We start from the raw sequence: 21,955 nt of genomic DNA on the forward strand, positions 1-21,955 counted from the left end.
TATCCAAAAAGTGCCAAGACAACCCAATGTGAGCTGAAGAGACCATGCAACAGGCACACAACCCTCTGTGTGACGCAGGATGTAAAGCACCATCCCCGGCAGTTTTTGAGGAGTCTCCTTTCATACTAAATTTGTGGATTTCAAAGTACAACATTTCCCTCTAAAACATGTCATAGTTAAGGGGTACCCAAAATGGAAATACTCCTGTAAAGTACATGTACCTTTATTCTGTACTTGAGTAAATGTACTTAGTTACTTTTCATCGCTGGGTGGACATATAAGTAGACTGAGAATCAAAAGCATTTGTTCTTCAGTAGAGTCTGAGCAGGAGGGAGTGAGAAAAAGAAGGAGAGATGACCCAGTTCTGTTTCACACAGCGCTGGTGCCAGAGGCAGAGAGACCGTGGAGGCTGTGGTGCACGTGACGGGGTCTGGGCTGGGCCCTGGTCCACACGGGAAACGCACAATGTCTCGTTTGTTTTAAACGACTGCGCTGTTGGAACTGGTCTCCCTCTTTCCTCTCGCTGTCTGTTGTCTGCCGTGAAATGTGGAAATGATTTTTGCTTTTGGATCTTGGCCAGATTCTTTTGGGAGGGATGAGCTTTCCCCTCTCTCTTTCTCTACGTCCCTATCTCTGTTTCTCCATCTTCCAATCCTTCACCTGATAAGATTTGGCGATTTTGTGAAATCCTCAGGGAGTTTGTAAGGAGTGGTGTTTGGAGAGAGGATGAAGTGAGGGGATACATGCATGCAAGCAGCGGGATCAAGGGAATGAGGATTAGACCAGTTTGAAGGGGAGGAAAGGTGAAGAATCTCCACAGAGGGACTTTTTTTCACACTCTTGGGGTCATATTTATTATAAGCAATTTAGTTTTAATTCTAGGTTGCTGTAGCTGGTGTGGAAATCACCTACTGCGTTCCATAGACACGCCCTGTCAGTCAGCCTCTGCCGGCCTTGGGGATGATGACCTATCCCCTAGATTTTGTATTTCTAGAAAAATGATAAAAAGCAGCACAGTACATGGTAAATGTGTCATAATGCTTTAAAAACACAATACAGGTAACCGAAGAACCGATGATCATATAACGTGCACCAGACTGATTTTTCATCGTCTATGTGTCTTTGCTTATTCTAGCTTGTGTCTGTTACTCTCCACAGCCGCCCACACAACTTTAAAAGGTTTTCCAGACCCTTTCCCTATCTCTGCTTTTCTCTATCACGCGCACACACATGCATGTACAATGCACCTGAGAGCCAGACTGATTAAAATGCCAGGAACAGACAATGCATTCTTTATGGAGTGTGTTACTGTCCGCTCGGCAGCACTTTCATCACACATAATGTAAGTGAGTTGTAGATGTCATGCAAGATTGCCTTCAGTTTGAGCGTTTCTGTTCGCCAGACAGTTATTCACTTACAGACTCAAGCTCAGATTTGGGTTTTTTGTTTTTGGGATTGGCTTCAGCTTGCTGTATCACGGTTTAGGATTTAAATGTTTTGCAAATGAACCATTTTGCATTTTGAAAATATGAGACTTCCACTGAAATAAGTTTTTATGTGTTTAACTGGCTATTAAACTTTGCTGCTTTGCACTGTGTTTATAGTGGAGATGAAGAGACAAAGTTAAGTTTCTGCAACAACTAACTCCTGCTTTTCCTCTGCAGATTACCGCACTGGGCCATGCTTCGCCTCGGTGCATAACCAGATGTGTCAAGGCCAGCTCACAGGCATTGTATGCACAAAGACTTTGTGCTGCGCCACAGTGGGACGGGCCTGGGGTCACCCCTGTGAGATGTGCCCAGCCCAGCCTCACCCCTGCCGAAGAGGGTTCATACCAAACCACCGCACTGGGGCGTGCCAAGGTAAAGTCTGTTCCTCAGCGTCTCTGTCTCTTTTTCTATTTCTCTGGTTTTTTTTCTGTCTTTTTGTCACCCTCCCTCCCCTCTCCTTCTTCAAGTAGTGTGCAGCATCTGTCCTCTCTGCCCGTTATTTTTTTAAATATCTGATTTATTTGGGAAACTTTTAACTCCAAAAACAACATCAGCAGTACAACCTTAAGACGATAATTATAATAGCATGGGAAAAACAGGACTCAGCCAGGAAGTGCAGGATGTTGGTGCAGTACAGGGGGTCACTCAGCCAATAGGAACAGCATCCAGCTGGAGGGACCTTACATGTTCAAAGAAGGGTAACCAAATTTTAGAAAATTTGAGATCTCCAAAGGGTGTGTGACAGTGGACATGTTTCATAACTGACTGCCATACATTTGTCTCAATCTCTATATTTGTATCCTTGGAACAAATAGTGTGTAGATTATCAGAGGCCAAAGGTTGACACGTGAAGAGAAAGTTTGGAATGGTACCCTTGAGGCATGGATTATTATTAAAAATGGTGTCAACCCAGGTGAAAAGAAGAATAGCAGGGAAATGATTATGAATAAAGTCTTGGATTTGTAAGTACCTGAAGAAGTGGGTTCTAGGTAAATTCTCTCTGCCCGTTTTAACTCCCTCCTTGTCTGCCTTCACCCCTCTGTCGTCCCCTCATCTCTACCCATCATCCCCTCTCCAGAGGATTAGTTCTAATTGGGTTAAATTGGGGTGGCTGGCAGTGCCTCCCCCATGTGTATGGAATGCCCGCAGACACACGCTGCGGCGGGACTGTCAGAGTCAGTAACACGGGTCAGTGGCGGTGCCACGTGGGAGAGCTCATTTCTGGTAAGACGGCCCTCTGCCTGTCTGCTCCAGACCCAACAACATCAGAACCTCTGCAGGGGAGGCGGACCTGAGCCAGGACCCAGAGGAACACGGAGTGCTCGGAGACTGCATCAGGTCACAGCCTCCTGGAGGTTTTCAGCCTGAGACCTACATTTTAATCTGTCAAATTCATTAAATGAATTTAGTTTGATAGCCAGTGTTAACTCACAAAGTCACAGAAGTTTTTTTCCCAGAAGTTGTTGGATGGATAGATTGATGGAGAAAGCAAGTCCCCACATCAACTCTCTAATGACGCCACGGTGTCTCTCCCCTGCAAACAAATCTTCATATACATTAGTCTTTGTGATCACAACTTTAACCTTCTGTCTGACTGTCTGTATTTCAATCTCTTCTCTGGTCTACTTGGCTGCAATTTTTGTTCCTTCTGCAGGAGACATTCCTCTCCCTCTTTCTCTTTTCCCTTGTCACTCTGTTGATCGCAGGAAAGTCAGAGCCAGACTGTTAAAACAGACCCAGTTTCAATCCATGCATATTCAGGCGTATGCAGATGTGTCTTAATGTTAGTCTGTGTATGTGTGTGTGTGTGTGTGTGTGTGTGTGTGACCACCTTGCCCCGGTACTGAGTTTATTTTACTATTTCTGTGTCATTTTTCCTGTTTTGTACATTAAAGGAATCTGTATTCCCATTCGCATGTGTTCATGTGTGTGTTTGGGTGTGTATTAATTGTATGCTTTGTATGTACAGATGTGGATGAGTGCCAGGCCATCCCTGGCATCTGCCAAGGAGGAAACTGCATCAACACTGTGGGATCCTTTGAATGTAAATGCCCCGCTGGGCACAAGTTCAATGAGATTTCACAGAAATGCGAAGGTAAGAATCAAGCTTGCAGGCATCACTTAAAAACTGTGAAATGTCTGGCTTTTAGTGTTAACTTGAATGACAGAGTAGGCTAAAAGAAATTATTTTTAAAGTGCCTAATTATCAATGTGAAAGTAGAGTTAAAAGCCACATCCTCCTAGTTGTGGTTAACTTCACCTCAGGCTTGGTATTATGATTATTACTTTGTGGGGAAAGACCACACATAAGCCACTTTGCCCGTCCCTTGAAATACATTTAATTAAACCAAAGCAACACTCAGATTTCTCAGTAATCCAGTGTAACACTTAGTTGTGAATCTTAAAGGGGACCCCCCCCCCCCTTTCTAAAGAGAGACTGTAGCTTTTGAAAAAGAAATAACACTTTTTTCCTCTTATAAATGAAAAGTTGAATACATGAGCAATACGACGCAACATTGCATGTTTCAACACACTCAGGGGGTTTTGTTGCTACAATCTTACTTGGTCTTGTATGACCAGTAGGCTAGCTTATAGTGGCTATATATTTTCATTTGCTTATTCGGGGCTGGGTCATGGAGACAAGAGGCTAAGCAAGGTTCTCTAGATGTCCCTCTTCCCAGCAACATTTTCCAGTTCCTTGTGGAGGATCCCAAGGTGTTTCAAGGCTTTATGAGATATATAATACCTTGGTCTTCCCCGGCATCTTGTACCTGTTGGACATGCCAGAAAACCTCTCACAGGTGGCGCCCAGAAGGCATCCTAATCAGGCACCCAAACGGCCTCAGCTGAGCCTTTTCGACGTGAAGGAGCAGCGATTCTACTGTGAGCTCCCCTCATATGTCTTAGCTTCTTGACCGATCTCTAAGGCTGAATCCAGCCACTCCATGAAGGAAACTTGTTTCGACCGCTTGTATCCGCCATCTCATTCTTTCGGTCATGACCCAAAGCTCTTGACCATAGTTGAGGGTCGCAACGCAGATGGGCTGGTATATCAATAGCTTTGCCTTTCGTCTCAGCTCCCTCTTCACCACAACAAACCAGCACACCTGCATCACCTAACCGTCTGTCTGTTTCGCAATCCATTTTACCCCTCACTTGTGAACAAGACCCAGAGATACTTGAACTCCTTTGCTTTGGGCAGTAACTCTATCCCGACCCAGAGGGGGCAATTCACCGATTTCTGGCAGCGAACGATGGCCTCAGATGACAACGTCACACTCGGCTGAAAACTTCCCCGGTGCATGCTGGATCTCACGGTGTGATGAAGCCAACAGAATCACATTATCTGCAAAGAGCAGAGATGCAGTTCCGAGGCCCCCAAAATGTTTGTTAATTTCTCCACTTGCGCTGCTGTTGCATTAGTTTACAGGGTTCCTGTGTCGTGAAATGCCTGGAAAAGTTATGAAATTAGAAAAGTTTTTTTCCAGGCCTGGAAATGTTTTGGAATTAGCAGTAAGTTTTGAAAAAGTTTTTGAATATTCCATGTTTGGGTATTGTTCATAATATGTTCATAAAAATCCCCAAACATGCTTTCTCACAAATGCCTAGGAAGTACGTGTTTGAGGTTCTTCCCCTTTTAAAATACTTAAATAAAGTCATGGAGATGGGGTAAAATATTATGAAAAAGTTATGGAAAAATTTTGAAAATGTATTGGTAAAAATTTGTGGGATCCCTGAGCATTTTTGCTAAATATTAACTAATAGCCACAGTTGTTGCTGTTAAGCAATATTTTAAAGAGTGGTATCCAGGATTTAGTAGCATCTAGCATTAAGGTTGCAGATTGCAACCAACTGAATAACTCTTCCCTTTCCAAGCATTTCAGCAAACCTGCGGTGGCCTTCAAGTGGTGAACTTGCATTTCCTAGGATAGTGAAGGCATGACCCACCCTACTCTGCCTTACTCTGCTTTTGATTGGCTTACCCTGACACTCTTCCCAGTCTTACATCTCTTGCCTAAAACCAACTAATCCAAACAGCAAAGTCAACAAATGCTAGCCAATTGAAGGGAGAGTAGGGCAGGTTATGCCCTTGCATTCCTAGGAAATGCAAGTTCTAGGAAACCCAAATTCACCTTCAAGTAAAATGCTAAAGACCATCTCTAGAGCAAGTGTTTGGTTTGTCAGTTCTGGCCTTCCTTAGAATAATGGAGGTGCAAGATGGTGGACTCTGTGGAAAAGAACCTGTTCCCTATGTAGATATAGATGTCTTGTTCTAAGGTAACAAAAACAAAATGATATTTAGGTGAAAATATCTTATGAAAACATAATTAAGAATATTATATGCAATTTCTGCCAATATATCCCTCTCAATCATTTACACAGCTTCTTTAAATAGTCTTTAAAACAGCTTTACAGCCAATTCTGTCAATGCACATCATGAACCAACAGACTGTCACTAAAGATTATGTCTACATGCTGTTTTGGAAAAACTGTTTTTCTCTCAGCTGTGAATCCTAATTTTCAGTTTTTGTCTGGCTTACAGAATTGTTAGATCACAGTCTTTTCATACTTAATGTTGGTGGCCACTAAGAGACACACAATATTTTTTAATGTTTCTGGCTCTGAATAATTGTAAATAAAATCCTTTGCTTTGCTTCAGTTCTGTTCTTCCACACATAAAGACCCACAGTCAGCCTGTGAAAAATATTGGCTCATTAAGACATGAATATGACAATTTCCAGACCAAGTTAAACTCCAGTGAAACAGACTGAGCTGGTTTTTGTGGCACTTATTTGCAGAGTAAAATATGTGCTATTTTATGCCCAGAAATAATTGCCGGAAAACTTCTGGACTGTGTAACAGACATTTCAAACGGGTGTAAGTTACAGCGCATTTCTTAACATACTTTGTGCAGTGGTGCTAACAGAGGAGCAGCCCCTGGATTTAATATCCTGTGACAATGCCTTATTTCCATTGTCATTGCCAACATGTGCTCCAGGCGTATGAAGACATTCACATTTAAAGTTGGTTTTCAGTTTAATCTCTTTCATCGACGGTTATGATTACTGTGAACTTTTTAGCAAACAGGAAGCAATCTAAAATGTTTTGAGACATACTTGTTTTTTTCCTCTCCTCTCCTCTCCTCTCCTTTTCTCTTCGTAGATCTGGACGAGTGTGCAAACATTCCAGGTCTCTGCGGTGTAGGTGAATGCTCTAACACTGTTGGCAGCTACATCTGCAAATGTCCCCAGGGATATTACACTTCCTTGGACGGATCCAGGTGTATAGGTGAGACATCTGTCACATTGTCTATCACGACTCTCCAAAGCATAATCAACTGCATTGTATTTGCTTTAGTTCATTGTTATTGGGATAGATGAAACATGAGACAAAGCAGTCGAGCAAAAAAAAAAAGGTGCCGCCTCTTTCTCTTTCCTTTTTCCACCCCATTTTGGTTCTTCTCCCTTCATGCCTGGCACTAAGCGCAGAAAGTACTGAAATCTGTCCAAAGTTCCAGCTGGTAGAATGTAGGTCAGTAGTCACTTGCTTGTTTTTAGTTCCACAACAATACTATAATAGCTATATTCTCTTTAAACTGAGGAGTGGACGTGATGAGAGAAACAGAGGTGTGGACTCATGTCACATGACTTGGACTTGAGTCACAAATTTGATGGCTTTAGTTTTGACAAAATAGAAAAAGACTTGCTACTCAACTTGGACTTCAACACCAGTGACTCATGACTTCACTTGAACCTCTTGACTTGAAAATACTTGATACTTTACACCAAGCCCAAAGATTAAAACATATGTCATTTGAAAATTGTGCCACGAATCAATTTATTTCCCTGGATGTAGCATAGATCTTTAGACACCTCATATGTAAGCTAGACAGGAATTTCCACTGCTCATTACGGCGCACAAATGTACTGTCTCTACTTGAGCCTCAAGAGCCCTTCTGGTGCTGGTAGATGCATAGAAACCTCCCAGCAGGGCATTCTATGTGAGTTACATTTTTTTTTGCAAACACTTTGCAGAAGGAATGCCCTTTTTATTTTATTACTTGAGCACCTGTCCTTGAAAACGTCTGTGCCTGGCACTGTTAATGCTATTTATTCACAGAAAGTCCTGAAATCCATTTTATTTGTACCAATCTGACAACATCCAATGAAGTTGCAGCAACAGTGAAGATCTAACATTACTGAGTGCCAATTGGAAAAAGTTCTAGCAAAGATAACAAAAACTGCACGGTGATCAACAAAAAAACAAATTGCGGGTTAAAAAAGTGGTGCAAAACCTTCCAACTTTGTTTGCATTTAAAGTTGCACAAAAAGATAGAAGTTTGAGGCCAAGAGGTAACCTTCAAGGCTGAGAAAAGAAGCCAATGCAGAAGTGCCAAAAACTGCAGTTCCTTGAATGCCCACTTGCGGCCGGCACCAAAAGAGTCTCAATTCCCACAGATGTCCATATTGAAATGCCCAATTTTATAGCAGAAACAAATATGTTTACATGTTTATAGCTAATTTCCACATCCATTAAACTGTACGGGAGGTGAATTGTTTTTTAATAATGCAAAACTGTGCAGTCACACACACACACACATACACATAGTCATCAGATTCATCAGAGAAGCCTGCAAAGCTCACAAGTTCAGCTCGGTTTGACCCAAAACAGACCAAGGAGGAATTTGGATCAGAATAGTCCATTAGATGCAGCGGCACGTACTCCCATGTGCATGTATACACACATGCATTCACACACAATCATATGCAAACACATGCTCAGGTTACCCCCCTCAGGAGAGGATGTTTGAGAGGAAGGAATGTCTGAGCCTTTTGGTCCAGAAAACTATTGCGCCAAACATTTTAGTCTGTTTCCTATGCAGCAACTCTCGAGCATCATCATCTACTCCGACCCCTGAAGGGCCCGAGTGTTTTTCCTCCAACCAACTCTATGCTTGCCTGACATTCTGTCGAACTTAACCAAGCAGTCACTAGTGCAGCCTGTCAGTTTCTCCATGTGAATACTCTGGATGGGCTTGGTGTGAAACAAGACATGATATATTTATGTTAATGGGGAACCTGAGTGTTAGTCATGCTGGTGCTCAGTGCCAGAAACCGCAGGATGTAGGAAAGGTTCTCATAAATAGGAAGTGATGACTATTGGCTCTCATCGTCCAAATGATGGAAAATCTGAAGCAACTTCTTTTTGATTGTTCTCCTGCCAATTTGCTCAACATGCAGACAACACATGCCATATTCCATACAGCACGGCTAGTTTAACTTCAAGCTGCGCTATTTCCCACAGATGCTCGTGGTGGGTACTGCTATGCTAGCCTAATCAACGGGCGCTGCGCCAACCAAAACTCACAGCTGTTGACCAAAATCCAGTGCTGCTGTGATAGCGGACGCTGCTGGTCCGATGGCTCCACCCCTGAAATGTGCCCCATACGTGGAACAGGTGGGTCTCATCATCACACGGTGTTGAATTTCTTGTTCTCATCCTTGTGTCTCCGTGTCTCAACACAGAACTGACCTCCTGTTGTTTTTCTCATGTGCTATTTTAGAAGAGTACCAGAAACTGTGCATCCAGATCCCTGATGGCAACGGTGGAGGGGTGGTTCCGGGTCGTGTCCCAGTGGGTCCCGACCTACCTGGCATCTACCCAATTCCATATCCTGGTCCTGGGCAAGTTCCTGGACATATTCCCATCCAGGTTCCAGGCCCTGTCCCTGGTCAGGTTCCTGGACATATTCCAGGCCAGGGCCCAGGACATATCCCAGGATTTCCGCCTCCTCAGCCAGGTATGCTTCTGCTTTCTGCTTGTGCTTGAGTCAGGTTCGTGGCGTGTCTTCAAGGTTGATGTGTGCCGTAATAGTTTACAACTCATACTTTCTGGTCTGACTCAATGAATGCGCAATGCTCCACATCCCACTGGTCTCATGTTGCTATGTTCAAAATCCCGGTTTTGAGCAACACAAACTCTCCAGCTACACGTCAGTGTTGGAAAACTCTGACTAAGATTTGAATTGGGCACTGATGTAGGGCTCCTTGTGTCATCAGGGTTGGTTGGTGTAAAGTTTACCCAGAGTTTGTGTGCAGAAAATGTCCTATCTAAAAGAAAACATTCTTGCATGTTTGCAGACCAGAGCCTGTCAAGAGTTTAATTAGGCAAAATCTTCCACAATAACATTTCTTCTGGAACTATTTTGCAAGCGAGCTTGGCAGAGTTTAGGCTTCTGTTAAGAAAGTTAAACAACTCAGAGCATTTTTTTTGCTTTAATTAGAATAAAAGTGTGTCCTGCCAGATCTTACATGGTGTCTGCTGGTCCTTAAAAAGTCTTAAAATGTCTTAAAAATCAATTTGATCAAATTTTGGTCTCAAAAGTCATTTAAAAGCCTTAAATTGGAATTAACATTTTATCTAATTCAATTTAACCATCTTTTAATTTCTTTTTGTCAGAACGAGTCAAACACTTTAGAGTGACAATGCATTTTTCTGACGTGGCAAATCTTTTAACCCAGTTCTGAACCCAGTGCTGTCTACCTCTGCCTCTGCACAGGATTACATATATACTATTCACCTTTATACTCACCTGCAGTGCTTCAAAGAAATACTATTTGTCCAAAAAGCATTACATTTTATGTCTAATACCTGAAGACATCCAATGCCAAGACTTGCCAATGCAAGACTATGCGTAATGAAATAACATGTTTACTTTTACACGCAGATGTTATGTTTCCTATAATACTTTGTTAGGTCGTACACCATACACATTTCTGTTGACCAAATGTTTTTTTCATCACAGAATTTTATGATCCTTAGATTATATATTTTTGTGAATGCTCCTGTCAGGTCCCCCTATTATCCAAACCCAGAACATCACCAACATGTGCCAGGCCTATCGCAATCTCTGTCTGAATGGCAGGTGTATTCCAATGCCAGGCATTGGATATCGCTGTGAGTGCAACATGGGTTTCAGGTTGGACGGAAGAGGAGAGTGCATTGGTAAGTTCCTGACAGTTTATCCAGCATTTAACTCGGTTTACATGAAGGTGATGTTGGTTTATGAGCTTTATTTTAAATCTGCAGATGATGATGAATGTGAGAGAAGCCCATGTGCACACGGAGAATGTGTGAACACCCCTGGGTCGTACATCTGTCAGTGTCCTGTTGGATTCCAGACGACTTCAACCAGGACAGAGTGCCGAGGTTACACACACACACACACACACACACACACACACACACAGACACACACACACACACACACACACACACACGCTCAAGCAGACACAAACATTTGTACACACACTAAAAGAAGATGTATGTGTTTACTGTGGTATCTGTTTGTTTCTGCCAGATCTGGATGAGTGCGTGGCCAACGGTCGTATCTGCAACAACGGCCGCTGTGTGAACACGGAGGGCAGCTTCCACTGTGTCTGCAATGCTGGATTTGAGATTACAGCAGATGGCAAAAACTGTCAAGGTCTGTCAAGTTTTGACATCTGCATTTATGGAGTAGAGACATTTTAAAGGGCAGCTTTCTGTCATAACCACAGTATGTGTAGTGTTTATGTTTAATGGACTGTGGATCTGTTGGAGGGGGTGATTTAATACCAGTGCCTGTTGGAGGCATGTGCCGTAATAGTTGGGATTTTAAATGATCATGCTGGTGGTTTTAGTGTGTTTCAACCCATTAACTACAACATATGTACATTTTATATTATTACCAACCTTTTTCCAAAAGACTCTATATTAATAATATTTACTTCTTGCCTTGCAGGCATCCATTTGTTTCCGTTCATTTTAGTTTACTATGAAGTCTTGGAAACTTGCTTTAGATAGATAGTCTATCACAGGAAACGTTTTGTTGCCATTACGGGGCCAGTATACTCCATCAGAACTGCTACGGATGGTTGAATAGCTTTGGAACCCTCCTTATAAATACCTTCCAGGACAGACTGTCTGAAAATGCGCACCGTTATCCCCATTTTTCAAGGATATCAAGTCTCCCCCTGTCTATGATGACTGGCTTTTCCAATGAAGCCTTTCAGAACAGCTAACACTAGTCAAATCTCTTGTCAAATTATATTATTGATACATGGGAATTAAATTTTAGACACGGGGTGTGTTGAAAATTCCTGTCTGTTCTGTTCAAGTATGCTCAAAGATCCAAAATAAAAAAACTGGCTGCTCAAAAAAACAATTTTTCCAAAAAATTCCCGATTCTCATGTTTAATTTTTTGGGGTTTTTCTTTTGTACTCTGCGCTTGATTTTCTGACAGCATACATACAAGGGTTTTGAATACGGTCTTTTCTTGCCCCTGCAGTTTGATTTACGCAAGCAAGTTCTATGACACTCTTATTGTCAAGATAGAATTAAGTAAACATACAAAGTATATGAAATTTAGTGGACTAAACCATGTCTTTGCCTCTAACTTCTGTATCTTTCTCACGTGTCTAATTGTTGATCCACAGATCAGGATGAGTGTCTGATCAGGAACATGTGCCTCAATGGGCTGTGTATCAATGAAGATGGCAGCTTCAAATGCATCTGTAAACCTGGATTCCTGCTTGACACCAGTGGACGCATGTGTGTAGGTGTGTTTGTCAGAAAACCCACAGATTATTACAATCACATCACTACATTAAAATTAACAGGCTACATCACCTGAAGATACTTGGGAGTCAGTTTTTCTTTTGACCTAGCTTGGAAGGTGGCTACCTCTCTGGCATGTTAGTGGTTCTATTATGTGAGTCTTAGCAAACAAGCCAAAAATCCCCATAAAAGCCTTGGAAAAATCCCCCAGCCTTCCTGGCAGGCCAGCTGGACATGCAGATAGTTGGGACCCGCCTGTTTTGAGATTCTTGCAGTCAGCCTTCCCTAAACCTGTTCAATGCAAAGAGAAAAGAGATTTGGCCTTCTCTTAAAATTGACAAAACATGCCACAGTAAGCACTGGTTTCCATAGGATGGAGGTTCTCAACCTTTTTTGTGTCAAGGACCCCTAAATTCATAAACATTAGGTGACAGACCCCCATTGGATAAGATTTTGCTTCAGGGACCTCCATTTGAAAATAAAATAAATAAATAAATAAATAAAAGCGGAGGAAGTGAAACCTATGATCAGAATAGTCACTCTTGTGACTTTTACTAACTTTTGGCTCACTTCTATAGTGATTTTTTTTTTCTGAGGGGGCTCTAGAACTACCTCAAAGACACCTGGTTGAGAACCACCGGATTAGAGACAAACTTGAGTGACATAACAATTGATCAACCACTTTGTCATATATGGCATTATCATATGCTGTTTGAAATCTTAGATGAAAGACAGAGTTTAACCTACAAAACCTGAGCAAATTTGCTTTATTTCTTTAAAAAACATGGGAAGAAGTTACAAGTTATGAGTTTCAAGCAAATTTCATGAAGTTTTGCAACAGAAAAAGAAAAACAATGTAAATATATAGATAGAATATTTAACAACTACAATAATAATAATTAATATAGTTTTTCTACGCATTTATCCCTAATTACTATTATTGACTTTTAAACATTGCCCTCTCGCATCTGAACACAGCACAATGTCTTTCAAAGGGTAACATATCCACATACAACAATTCATATGATATCTAATGAATTAGCTCCCCACCAGTGACGTTATATATCTGAGCTAAACTTACCGTACTTAATGTAAAGCTAAGCAGGTTAGGTAAAGGCAACTGAAGTTACTTTGGGTAGGTTAAGGAAAAGATTCATGGTTGGCCATCTTTGGGTTTGGGCAAGTTAAGTGATGTAGGTTAGGTATAGAACAAGAAACATGGTGATGACGTACTTAAAAATGCCTCAAAGTTTACTTGGTTTCACATAGTTACAACTGCACTGTTGCCGTTGTTGGCTTTTTTTTTTTGCTCTTAACGTGAGCTGGAAGCCGCCTGCTCAGCTGTCTCCATGTTAAAAGCCGTGTGCAGACAATCCCTTGTCAGACTCTGAATCACTGATGCTCTGAATTAGGGCTCGACAGATTATCGGCCTAGCCGATTATTGGGGCTAAGATTTGGCCGATTATCTGTATTGGCATTTTATTTTAATATCACTGATAAAATTAATAGATGAAAAAGTGTGCGTAATACACTCCACCAACACCAGGGAAGGCAGTCTGCAACACATGCAGAGAAAGCCATTTTGCTCCACATGACTTTACACAGACGTTTGAGCTCAGACACTCTGACCTGGTTAAGTCACAGCAGAATAAATAAATAGGAGCGCAGGGTGTGGGTGAAGTGTCCTGATGTATGCAGTCATTAATGAAATGTGTAGTCTAAAGTGGCCCTGGGGCCTAATCATTTCTATCTGCAGTCTGTCTGTTCCCCAACGCACCCAGACAGAACACACACACAAACACAAACACACACTTAATGCGTGCAAGCCATATCATTGTTTACGCTCATTATAATAACTATTGTAATACACTTTTGGGATCAAGGGGGAGGAAAAGAATGTTTTCTTAGTTGAGGTCATAAAACTTAAACTGTGCAGCAGTTCAGGCTGCATTTTTTTAATGAATGAATGAAGCACCTGAGGACTTAAATAACGACTGCTTAAGCAGGAAATTGGTTGATTTCCTGCTGAAGCCTCTTACAATTAATTTTATGAAGAGGAGAAATGATTTTTCTGTATTGTTTCCAGACATTGACGAGTGTGAAACTCCGGGCATGTGTATGAACGGCCACTGCATCAACACAGAGGGATCTTTCCGCTGTGAGTGTATGGCTGGGATGGCAGTGGGCCTGGATGGACGTGTCTGTGTTGGTGAGTAAATGTTTTGTTTGAAGTAATGTTTCATGTGTTCATTTGGATATTGTGTCTTCTCACAGGCAACACAAACACTCTAAATATATCCTGCATGTCGCTCCTGTGACTGACACTGCTCTGAACCCAGCTGGCCAACACGTTGTTGAATTTACTTGTGATGTCGGGTAACTTAAATTCAACTTCAGGACGTCTAATGTCAGCATTAGTTTGACGTACAACACTGAAGACAGATGACATTGATATTTTGTTGGTTTTTAGTTGTGTTGATAAGTAACCATAATCCAACGTCTTCCAAATGTCTTATGTCAACATCATTTTGACATAGAATAAGAACATTCAGTCGTTGGAGAACAAAGCCCAACTTGAGCAAAATGTCAAAATGTAACATCAACACAACATGAATTTAAATTTAAATTTAAATTTTAAAATAATTTAAAATATCGTCAACCAGATTTTCATTCCATCCAGAATTTTACGTCTGTCTGATTTAAAAGTCAGATGTCTTTCTGATGTTATAATGATGCACGGTGCAAGTTCGGAAAGCACAGAAAAGATAATGATCTTTTTCAGTTTCATTTGCACAATTTGTCTGTTTCAGAGGCTCATTGACTACTTTTGGAAATAATTGGTACATTCGGCAGTTTCCTACCAGCACATATGCTTAAGTTTCTATTAAATACTCACAATAATTCTCACATTAATGAATGTACAAAACGCTTCTAAATATTTTGTTACCATTTCTTTGTGTGACTGAAAGCTCGGAGTGAGCATGTTTTTAATAATGAGTCTCACAACTGTCTGCAAATTTTAACCAGAATAACCACGACGCACATATTTTCCAGTCCAGTAATAAAACAAACAAAACTGAATGTGACAAAGCACAGAATAATCATCTTGTTATGAACTTTACGAACAACTCATCCCGTTAACCTGTTGCAATCTCACGCGCATTATCAGTGACGATGCCTGTGTTGATGAATGTTTCCCTGCCTCCTTCTGCTCCTCTCCCCTGGACTGGCACTCGGAGACCAGATCTGTTTATCCTTTATTTTCAACATTCCTATATTCCCCCAAATGACATCTCTTTGTGTATTGTGGGGAAGTGTTGAAATGCTGTTGTTCGGTCTGGGTGAGTTTTTCGTCAGGATGACATCAGCGCAGGAGAATGCCTCAAATCCCTGGATATTATGGAGAGAGAACAACTGTTTGTTTTGCCAGTGTTGTTGTTTATTGGAGCTGCGGACTCTCGCCTCCCTTTTCCTCTCTCTCTCTCTCTCTCTCCTTCGCTCTGTCTCTTTTAGCCTCTTTCCAGATCTCTTGCCTCATCTCTGCTTCTCACACACTCTTGTCTTGTTTTGTCCCAAACAGATACACATATGCGCAGTACATGTTATGGTGGCTACAAGCGAGGGCAGTGTGTGAGGCCTTTATTTGGAGCTGTGACCAAGTCAGAGTGCTGCTGTGCCAGCACTGAGTACGCCTACGGAGAGCCCTGCCAACCTTGCCCGCCACTAAGCTCTGGTACGGCCATTCAAATCACTCCACCCTTTACACATATGGAGCCACCTCCTGCTGCCTGACACACACATACACACACTCTGTTTGGGTTTAATTCAAAACACACCTGTCAAAGTCAGGATGGCCAGATGAAATTCCTCGTCTTCTCTGACATACCCGCCTGGATTTCATAAATGACAGAATAGTCACGGCTAACTTGTTTGACAGAGACGCCCACAGTCAGGAGACATTGACAGCCTCAACACAAGCGCACACATACACACACACATCATCCAGTCACTTCTCATTAGTCCTTTCCAATTAAAGTTTCTGTATCAAAAGACGCCAGAGCTGCACCACATTAAGGAGATGGTTTTATATACATCTCAGCTAAATGAGAAAGCATGGAAATGGATAATGACATGGTATTAAATGTTCTGCTTTGAGATTTTTTGGATTTTGGCAAATGTGATACTTTCTCAGACGCTGTTATTTTTTCTTTTTTGTCAACCAAACTGTGCTGTTTGTGTGTTTCGTTGCAGCTGAGTTCCTGGCTCTGTGCCCCAATGGCATTGGCTTAAGTGGTGATGCAAGAGGTAACCAAAGCAAGCTTACAAAGAAACTGAGCAGAGCCATATAAATTGGATGCGGTTATTACTTTTTTTCCTACTGCGACATTTAACAGGTTCTTCTTTGCCTTTCCAGATATTAACGAGTGTGCCCTTGATCCGGACATTTGCCAGAATGGAGTGTGTGAGAACATGCTGAGGACATACAAATGCACATGTAATGAAGGCTTTGAGGTAGACCTGACAGGCAAAAACTGCATTGGTAGGTGAACTGCTCTTTAATTTCCTTGTCCTCTTTGAAAATTAAAGTGAACGCCCCTCATATAAAAAGCTAGTTTGAGGTGAGTAATTGTGTGGCTCTCTCTGTGTTTTTCCTCAGATATTGATGAGTGTCTGATGAACAGGCTGCTGTGTGAACACGGTCTGTGCCGAAACACACCAGGCAGTTTTACATGTCAGTGTCCCAAAGGATACATCTTCAATCCTCACACAGATGTCTGCGAAGGTCAGAGACTCAATTATTCTGTTGTCACTCCATCTATTGTTCGTCTGCTATGTCAGATTGATAAGAGATGGCCAATGTGAAAAAAAAAAATGGTGTTTATTTTTGTCTCCGACAGATGTGGATGAGTGTCTGTCCAGCCCATGTGTCAATGGAGAATGTAGGAACAGCCCAGGGTCCTTTGTGTGTTTGTGTTCAGTCGGCAGTTCGCTGGACAGCACTGGGCTGGAGTGTATAGGTAAGAGAGCATCCTGTTATTTGAATTTGATATTATCAAAACATTACTTTAAATGGCAAATGTTGATTTTTTTTCATCACCAGAATAATTTCAAAAATATATGACACTATGATTTATTCAAACCTATAGTTATTTAATAGTGTCAGTTATAAAAAATAGTCCAATATGGCTTAAAAGAAGAAGCATTTTCCCTACTTTTTACTTACACAAAGAGGCTCTCTAGCTTCAAGTTTAAAGTCCCAGTGACACTGAAATTAGAGGGTCTTTTGCTTTTGTACTGTAACATATTTCTAGGTAAAATAGAATATTTGAGTGGGGTACAGTTGCAAAAGGGATTTAAATCAGAACCTTCACATATGATTGGACCGCTAAAAAAGAAAGCAGGCTTTGGTTTTAGCGCAGTACGAAGATATGGGGGACTTTTGGCTCAATGAACTCCTTCCTCGCCATTAGATCAGGAGGAAGACAAGGGAGAAATGAATGAATTAGACCTCCGCCATATTGTTTTGGAAATGAAAGCAAGGGTTTGGCCCACTGATATCCAAACACATATGTCTTTCTATCTCTCTCCATATTCTCTGTTAGCTCCTACAACCCACAGTGAAGTGCATTTTTATGTGACTGATGCAACTAACAAGTCACCTCAAGTCTCATTTAATTGGATAAACTTTTGTAAACACGCCCGAGTGCCGCATGAGTCTTCAAACCTCAAACAAAACTGGAAAAAAGCCAGTGATTTTGATGTGAAGATACTTTGTTACTGATTTCTTAACCTATATGTTGCATGTAACAAGAGATAAATGATCAATCAACACAGGGACACAATAAAACTAGGAAAACGTATTTTTAGTTTCACTTGGTCTTTAACAGTACAGCAGCTCAGTCAGTAACTACATTAAACAATGTGATAAGAACTGGGTCGAATGCCCGGTACCAGCACTGTCCCCATTACAGTTTGGCAAAATACAGCCAACATTTGGAACACTTGAATGAAATGAGTGCATAATGAAGCCTGGAGAAACTGGTTTTCATATCTAGGGCACATTGACTACTATTACATAAGCCAAATAGCTTTCTCTTTTGTTTTTAAAATAGCTGTGGAGATTAATTAAAGGTTAGATTAGCAATAGACCTGCAATGATCCATTGATTAATCATTTTGGTTTATTGACAGACAATTATTTTGGCAGCTATTTTGATCCAATAATAGTTTTGGCATTTTTTTTAATGCAAAAAAGCCAAACATGAACTATTTTCATGCTTCTTAAGTGTGGAAATTTGATGCTTTTCTTTGTCAAACATGATAATAAATTAAAGTTTTAAAGACGTGAGATTAAAGACGTCACCCTTGGAAATTAAACACAGGGCATGACAAAAAGATTAATCAAGAAAATGGGCAGAAAAATTGATAATGACTTAAGTCGTAGCCTTAATTTAATAATTAAATACAGACTTTTGGCCTCAAACAACATGTCCTGACATACAGTAAGTGCCAGACCAGTCTGCGTTGACTCACATGTTATTTCATTCCATATAATCGAATATCTAGTAACAATGAGGCTTGTCTAATAAAAACAGAGACAACTAAGAGCACCTGCTGGCTGAAGATTGTCGATACTCGCTGTGAGGTCAACATCAACGGGGCTACACTGAAGTCCCACTGCTGCGCTACACTGGGAGAAGCCTGGAACAGTCCATGTGCCAAATGTGAAAAAGGTGAGAACATCAACATGGACCTTTTATTCCACATCTTAGTAACTGCTCTGACTGACATTGTATTATGTGTTCTTCTTTTTCAGATCCAATTTGCGGTAGGGGCTTCGCTAGAGTCAAGGGGAACGTCTGTGAAGGTAAGGCATGTTTTGATAGACTTATGTTTCATTTGAGATCATGTCAAACACTTGACCGGTTTCTGATGTTGTTTCTCCTCTGCTAACTATCAGATGTGGATGAGTGTCAAGTGTTTCCCGGAGTGTGTATCAACGGGAAATGCGTCAACACACCAGGTTCCTTTTTCTGCCAGTGCCCTCCAGGAATGACTGTTGATGTCAGCGGCAGGACATGCATTGGTGGGTACCGTATATATGTTTTCCACATGATGTCATCTTACTGTCTTAATGCCCTGTCTTAAATGTATATTTTATACTGTTTTATACTCACATCATCCCAATCCTTGCCTCTTTCCATTGGCTCCCTGTTGGTTTTAGAGCTGATTGTAAGATTTTACTGATCACTTTTAAAGCTCGTTTAGGTCTGGCCCCAAGTCACACAAATGTTCACCCCTTATGATCCAGTTCACAGCCTTAGATCCTTGGGTGAGGGCCTTCTGGCCGTTTCAAAGTTGAGGCTTAAAACTAAAGGTGCCTTTGCCATCAGGACCACTCGGCTTTGGAACAACCTTCCCAAGGAGATAAGGCTCGCAGATCCAGTGGCTACTTTAAAATCACCTCTCAAAACCCATTTTTATAGACTTGCTTTCATATGATGCCATCTATTTTAATTTGTCATCTATTTTGTTTTCTCTATTTTAATTAATTAATTTCAGTTTGTCTTTTAATTAACTTTTGATTAACTATTTTATTCTGTCTCAATCGTATTTAATTCCAATATTAGTACTATTGTTTCTGTGCTTACTGCTAATATTTGAATTGTATTTACTCAAATTGATATTGGTTGTTGTTGTTATTTTTGTTTTGTAATTGTTTCTCCCTTGTTTAATTCCACTTTAAATTTTGTCTGGCATTAGTTTAGCATTAAAGTCTGGCTCTTATACTTATGTTGCCTCTGCAAGAAACCGTTCTTGCTTTTGCTTTGTCTTGTCAAAGCAAAAGCAATATAAACTCTGTTTTTAAAGGTGCTACATATATATAGTTATTATTATTATTATTATTATTATTATCGTTATCATTATTATTATAATATTAGTAATTGAGGCTCAATACTTTTGGTATCTTATATCAAATACTTGTGTGACTTACAGACCTGCGTATGGAGCACTGCTACCTCACCCATGAGGATGAGCGCTGTGGGACTCCCATCTCAGGGAAGCAGCGTGTGGACGCCTGCTGCTGCTCAGTGGGTGTCGCCTGGGGCCCTGAATGTGATGAATGTCCAGAGAAGGGCACTCCAGAATATACCCAGCTCTGTCCTCGGGGCCCAGGCTTCTCACACAGAGGCGACTTCATCAATGGCAGACCCTTCCTCAAAGGTACCTATACCCTCCACTGACTACAAATACTGACATGAGTTGTTTCATCAAAGTTTCTCACCTGTTTGTATCCCTCTGATCTACACCTTAGATATAAATGAATGCAGGATGATCAACACCCTGTGCTCAAATGGAAGGTGTAGAAACACCATCGGCAGCTTCCGTTGCCGCTGTGATAACGGCTATGCCCTGGACTCAGACGAGAGGAATTGCACTGGTGAGTAGCACTAAAGCAATTAGCCATTTAGTCCCCAAAGAAATGTATCAACAAGGTAATAATTAATGCATCTTTGAAGTAATTCATGCAAAAAATGTCCAATATCTGCTGGTTGGAGAGTCTCAAACATGAGGATTTGTTGATTTTCTCTAAACCTGAAGTCAGACAGAATTGACAGCTCTTTGCTCCATTTCCATCTTTAGTCTGACATTGCCTAAAACTCTAACTGATTTTCATGGGAAAGGGGGATTCAATTTTTTTCTAACTTATCATTAGTGACTCAAATGTCATTTTGAGTCCGCACTGATGTGTAGTCATGCCAACATACTGGTTTGCCGGGGTTTTAAGAATGGCACACAGCAAAGAAGAACTAACTGATGTCAGGGAGTACAGAAAAGATGTGTCAATTTGGAGCAGCCTCAGTAGCAGCGTCTTTCTTGTCTATAGCGCTTGTTATTGTTGTTATCACTCCTTATTAGTTTCTAGTGCATTGCTTGACAAGTGCATGACAATGGCGTAAGTCCCGCTCGTGTCGCTGATTGGCTAACCAAGTCTCCATGTAGCACTGATGGGCCATTTTTTATTTTAACTGAGAATAGCTGTTCCATGTCACACTGCCAGGTGAATCAGTCAGCTCAAACTGGGGGGTGGGTGGATTCAAAAGTCTGGACTGTTTAAATTTTTTTTTTTTTGATATAATTGTAAACTCAGTTTTTAGGGGTTTGGGGCAATTTGAACAAGAAACCTATAAAATGAAAATTGTGACAGGCGTAAAGCACTATTTTCTTACATTTTATAGACCAAACAACAAATTGATTATTAAAATACTTGACACCTGAACAGAAAAATAATAATAAAAAATAATAATTAGTTGCAGCCTTACTGGTGAGTACAACACTCAAGAGTTTATTACCAGTACAGAGTGGTTCTAATAGTGATACCAGTATCAGAAATGCCTCTAATGAGGGATTCGGTCAAGGCCAGTACGCGAGTCTATGTATAGATCTGAAACCACATAACTTATAAATAAACTTTAATGTTGTTTTACATTCAGCTAAAATGGCAGATTTCCTGCAAATCGATTATTCTGTGTGACTCTAAAACAGTAGCCTACATATCAAATTGTGCTGCTCAGCCACTGCCAACTAATGTATTAGAGCAGCGGAGAAAAGTTGTTTTTCGGGACATAGTGTAACTTTTTGCCATTAGCAAAATGTCAGATTAAATGATAGTTTTATGGCATTCTTTTCTGTATTTGTTAATATTTCACAAAAGGTAACCTGAGCTATGTTGCACAAAAATGATAGCAACAGTCATATATACAGCTTTTATTTATTTATTTATTTATTTATTTATTTAACCCCACAGTATGGGTTTTGGACTCGGTATTGACTGAAAATGCAAATTCAGGAATCTGAATCA

The 21,955-nt window shown here is 40.9% G+C and overlaps 1 protein-coding gene across 1 annotated transcript in view; it reads left to right on the forward strand.

The window, feature by feature from the left end:
- fbn1 (fibrillin 1) overlaps nucleotides 1-21,955 on the forward strand; it is a 90,723-nt gene that overhangs the window by 16,271 nt on the left and 52,497 nt on the right. The window contains exons 7-26 of the mRNA XM_042492016.1: nucleotides 1,665-1,862; nucleotides 3,460-3,585; nucleotides 6,654-6,779; nucleotides 8,796-8,948; nucleotides 9,055-9,291; nucleotides 10,344-10,496; nucleotides 10,581-10,700; nucleotides 10,852-10,977; nucleotides 11,970-12,092; nucleotides 14,178-14,300; nucleotides 15,672-15,824; nucleotides 16,343-16,396; nucleotides 16,506-16,631; nucleotides 16,749-16,874; nucleotides 16,990-17,109; nucleotides 18,687-18,824; nucleotides 18,908-18,958; nucleotides 19,052-19,177; nucleotides 20,089-20,316; nucleotides 20,408-20,533. Coding sequence (XP_042347950.1) covers nucleotides 1,665-1,862; nucleotides 3,460-3,585; nucleotides 6,654-6,779; nucleotides 8,796-8,948; nucleotides 9,055-9,291; nucleotides 10,344-10,496; nucleotides 10,581-10,700; nucleotides 10,852-10,977; nucleotides 11,970-12,092; nucleotides 14,178-14,300; nucleotides 15,672-15,824; nucleotides 16,343-16,396; nucleotides 16,506-16,631; nucleotides 16,749-16,874; nucleotides 16,990-17,109; nucleotides 18,687-18,824; nucleotides 18,908-18,958; nucleotides 19,052-19,177; nucleotides 20,089-20,316; nucleotides 20,408-20,533 — 2,733 coding nt within the window. The remainder of the gene's footprint in view (nucleotides 1-1,664; nucleotides 1,863-3,459; nucleotides 3,586-6,653; nucleotides 6,780-8,795; nucleotides 8,949-9,054; nucleotides 9,292-10,343; nucleotides 10,497-10,580; nucleotides 10,701-10,851; nucleotides 10,978-11,969; nucleotides 12,093-14,177; nucleotides 14,301-15,671; nucleotides 15,825-16,342; nucleotides 16,397-16,505; nucleotides 16,632-16,748; nucleotides 16,875-16,989; nucleotides 17,110-18,686; nucleotides 18,825-18,907; nucleotides 18,959-19,051; nucleotides 19,178-20,088; nucleotides 20,317-20,407; nucleotides 20,534-21,955) is intronic.

This window comes from Plectropomus leopardus, chromosome 1 (assembly GCF_008729295.1).
Source record: "Plectropomus leopardus isolate mb chromosome 1, YSFRI_Pleo_2.0, whole genome shotgun sequence".
NCBI classification, from domain to species: Eukaryota; Metazoa; Chordata; class Actinopteri; order Perciformes; family Serranidae; genus Plectropomus; species Plectropomus leopardus.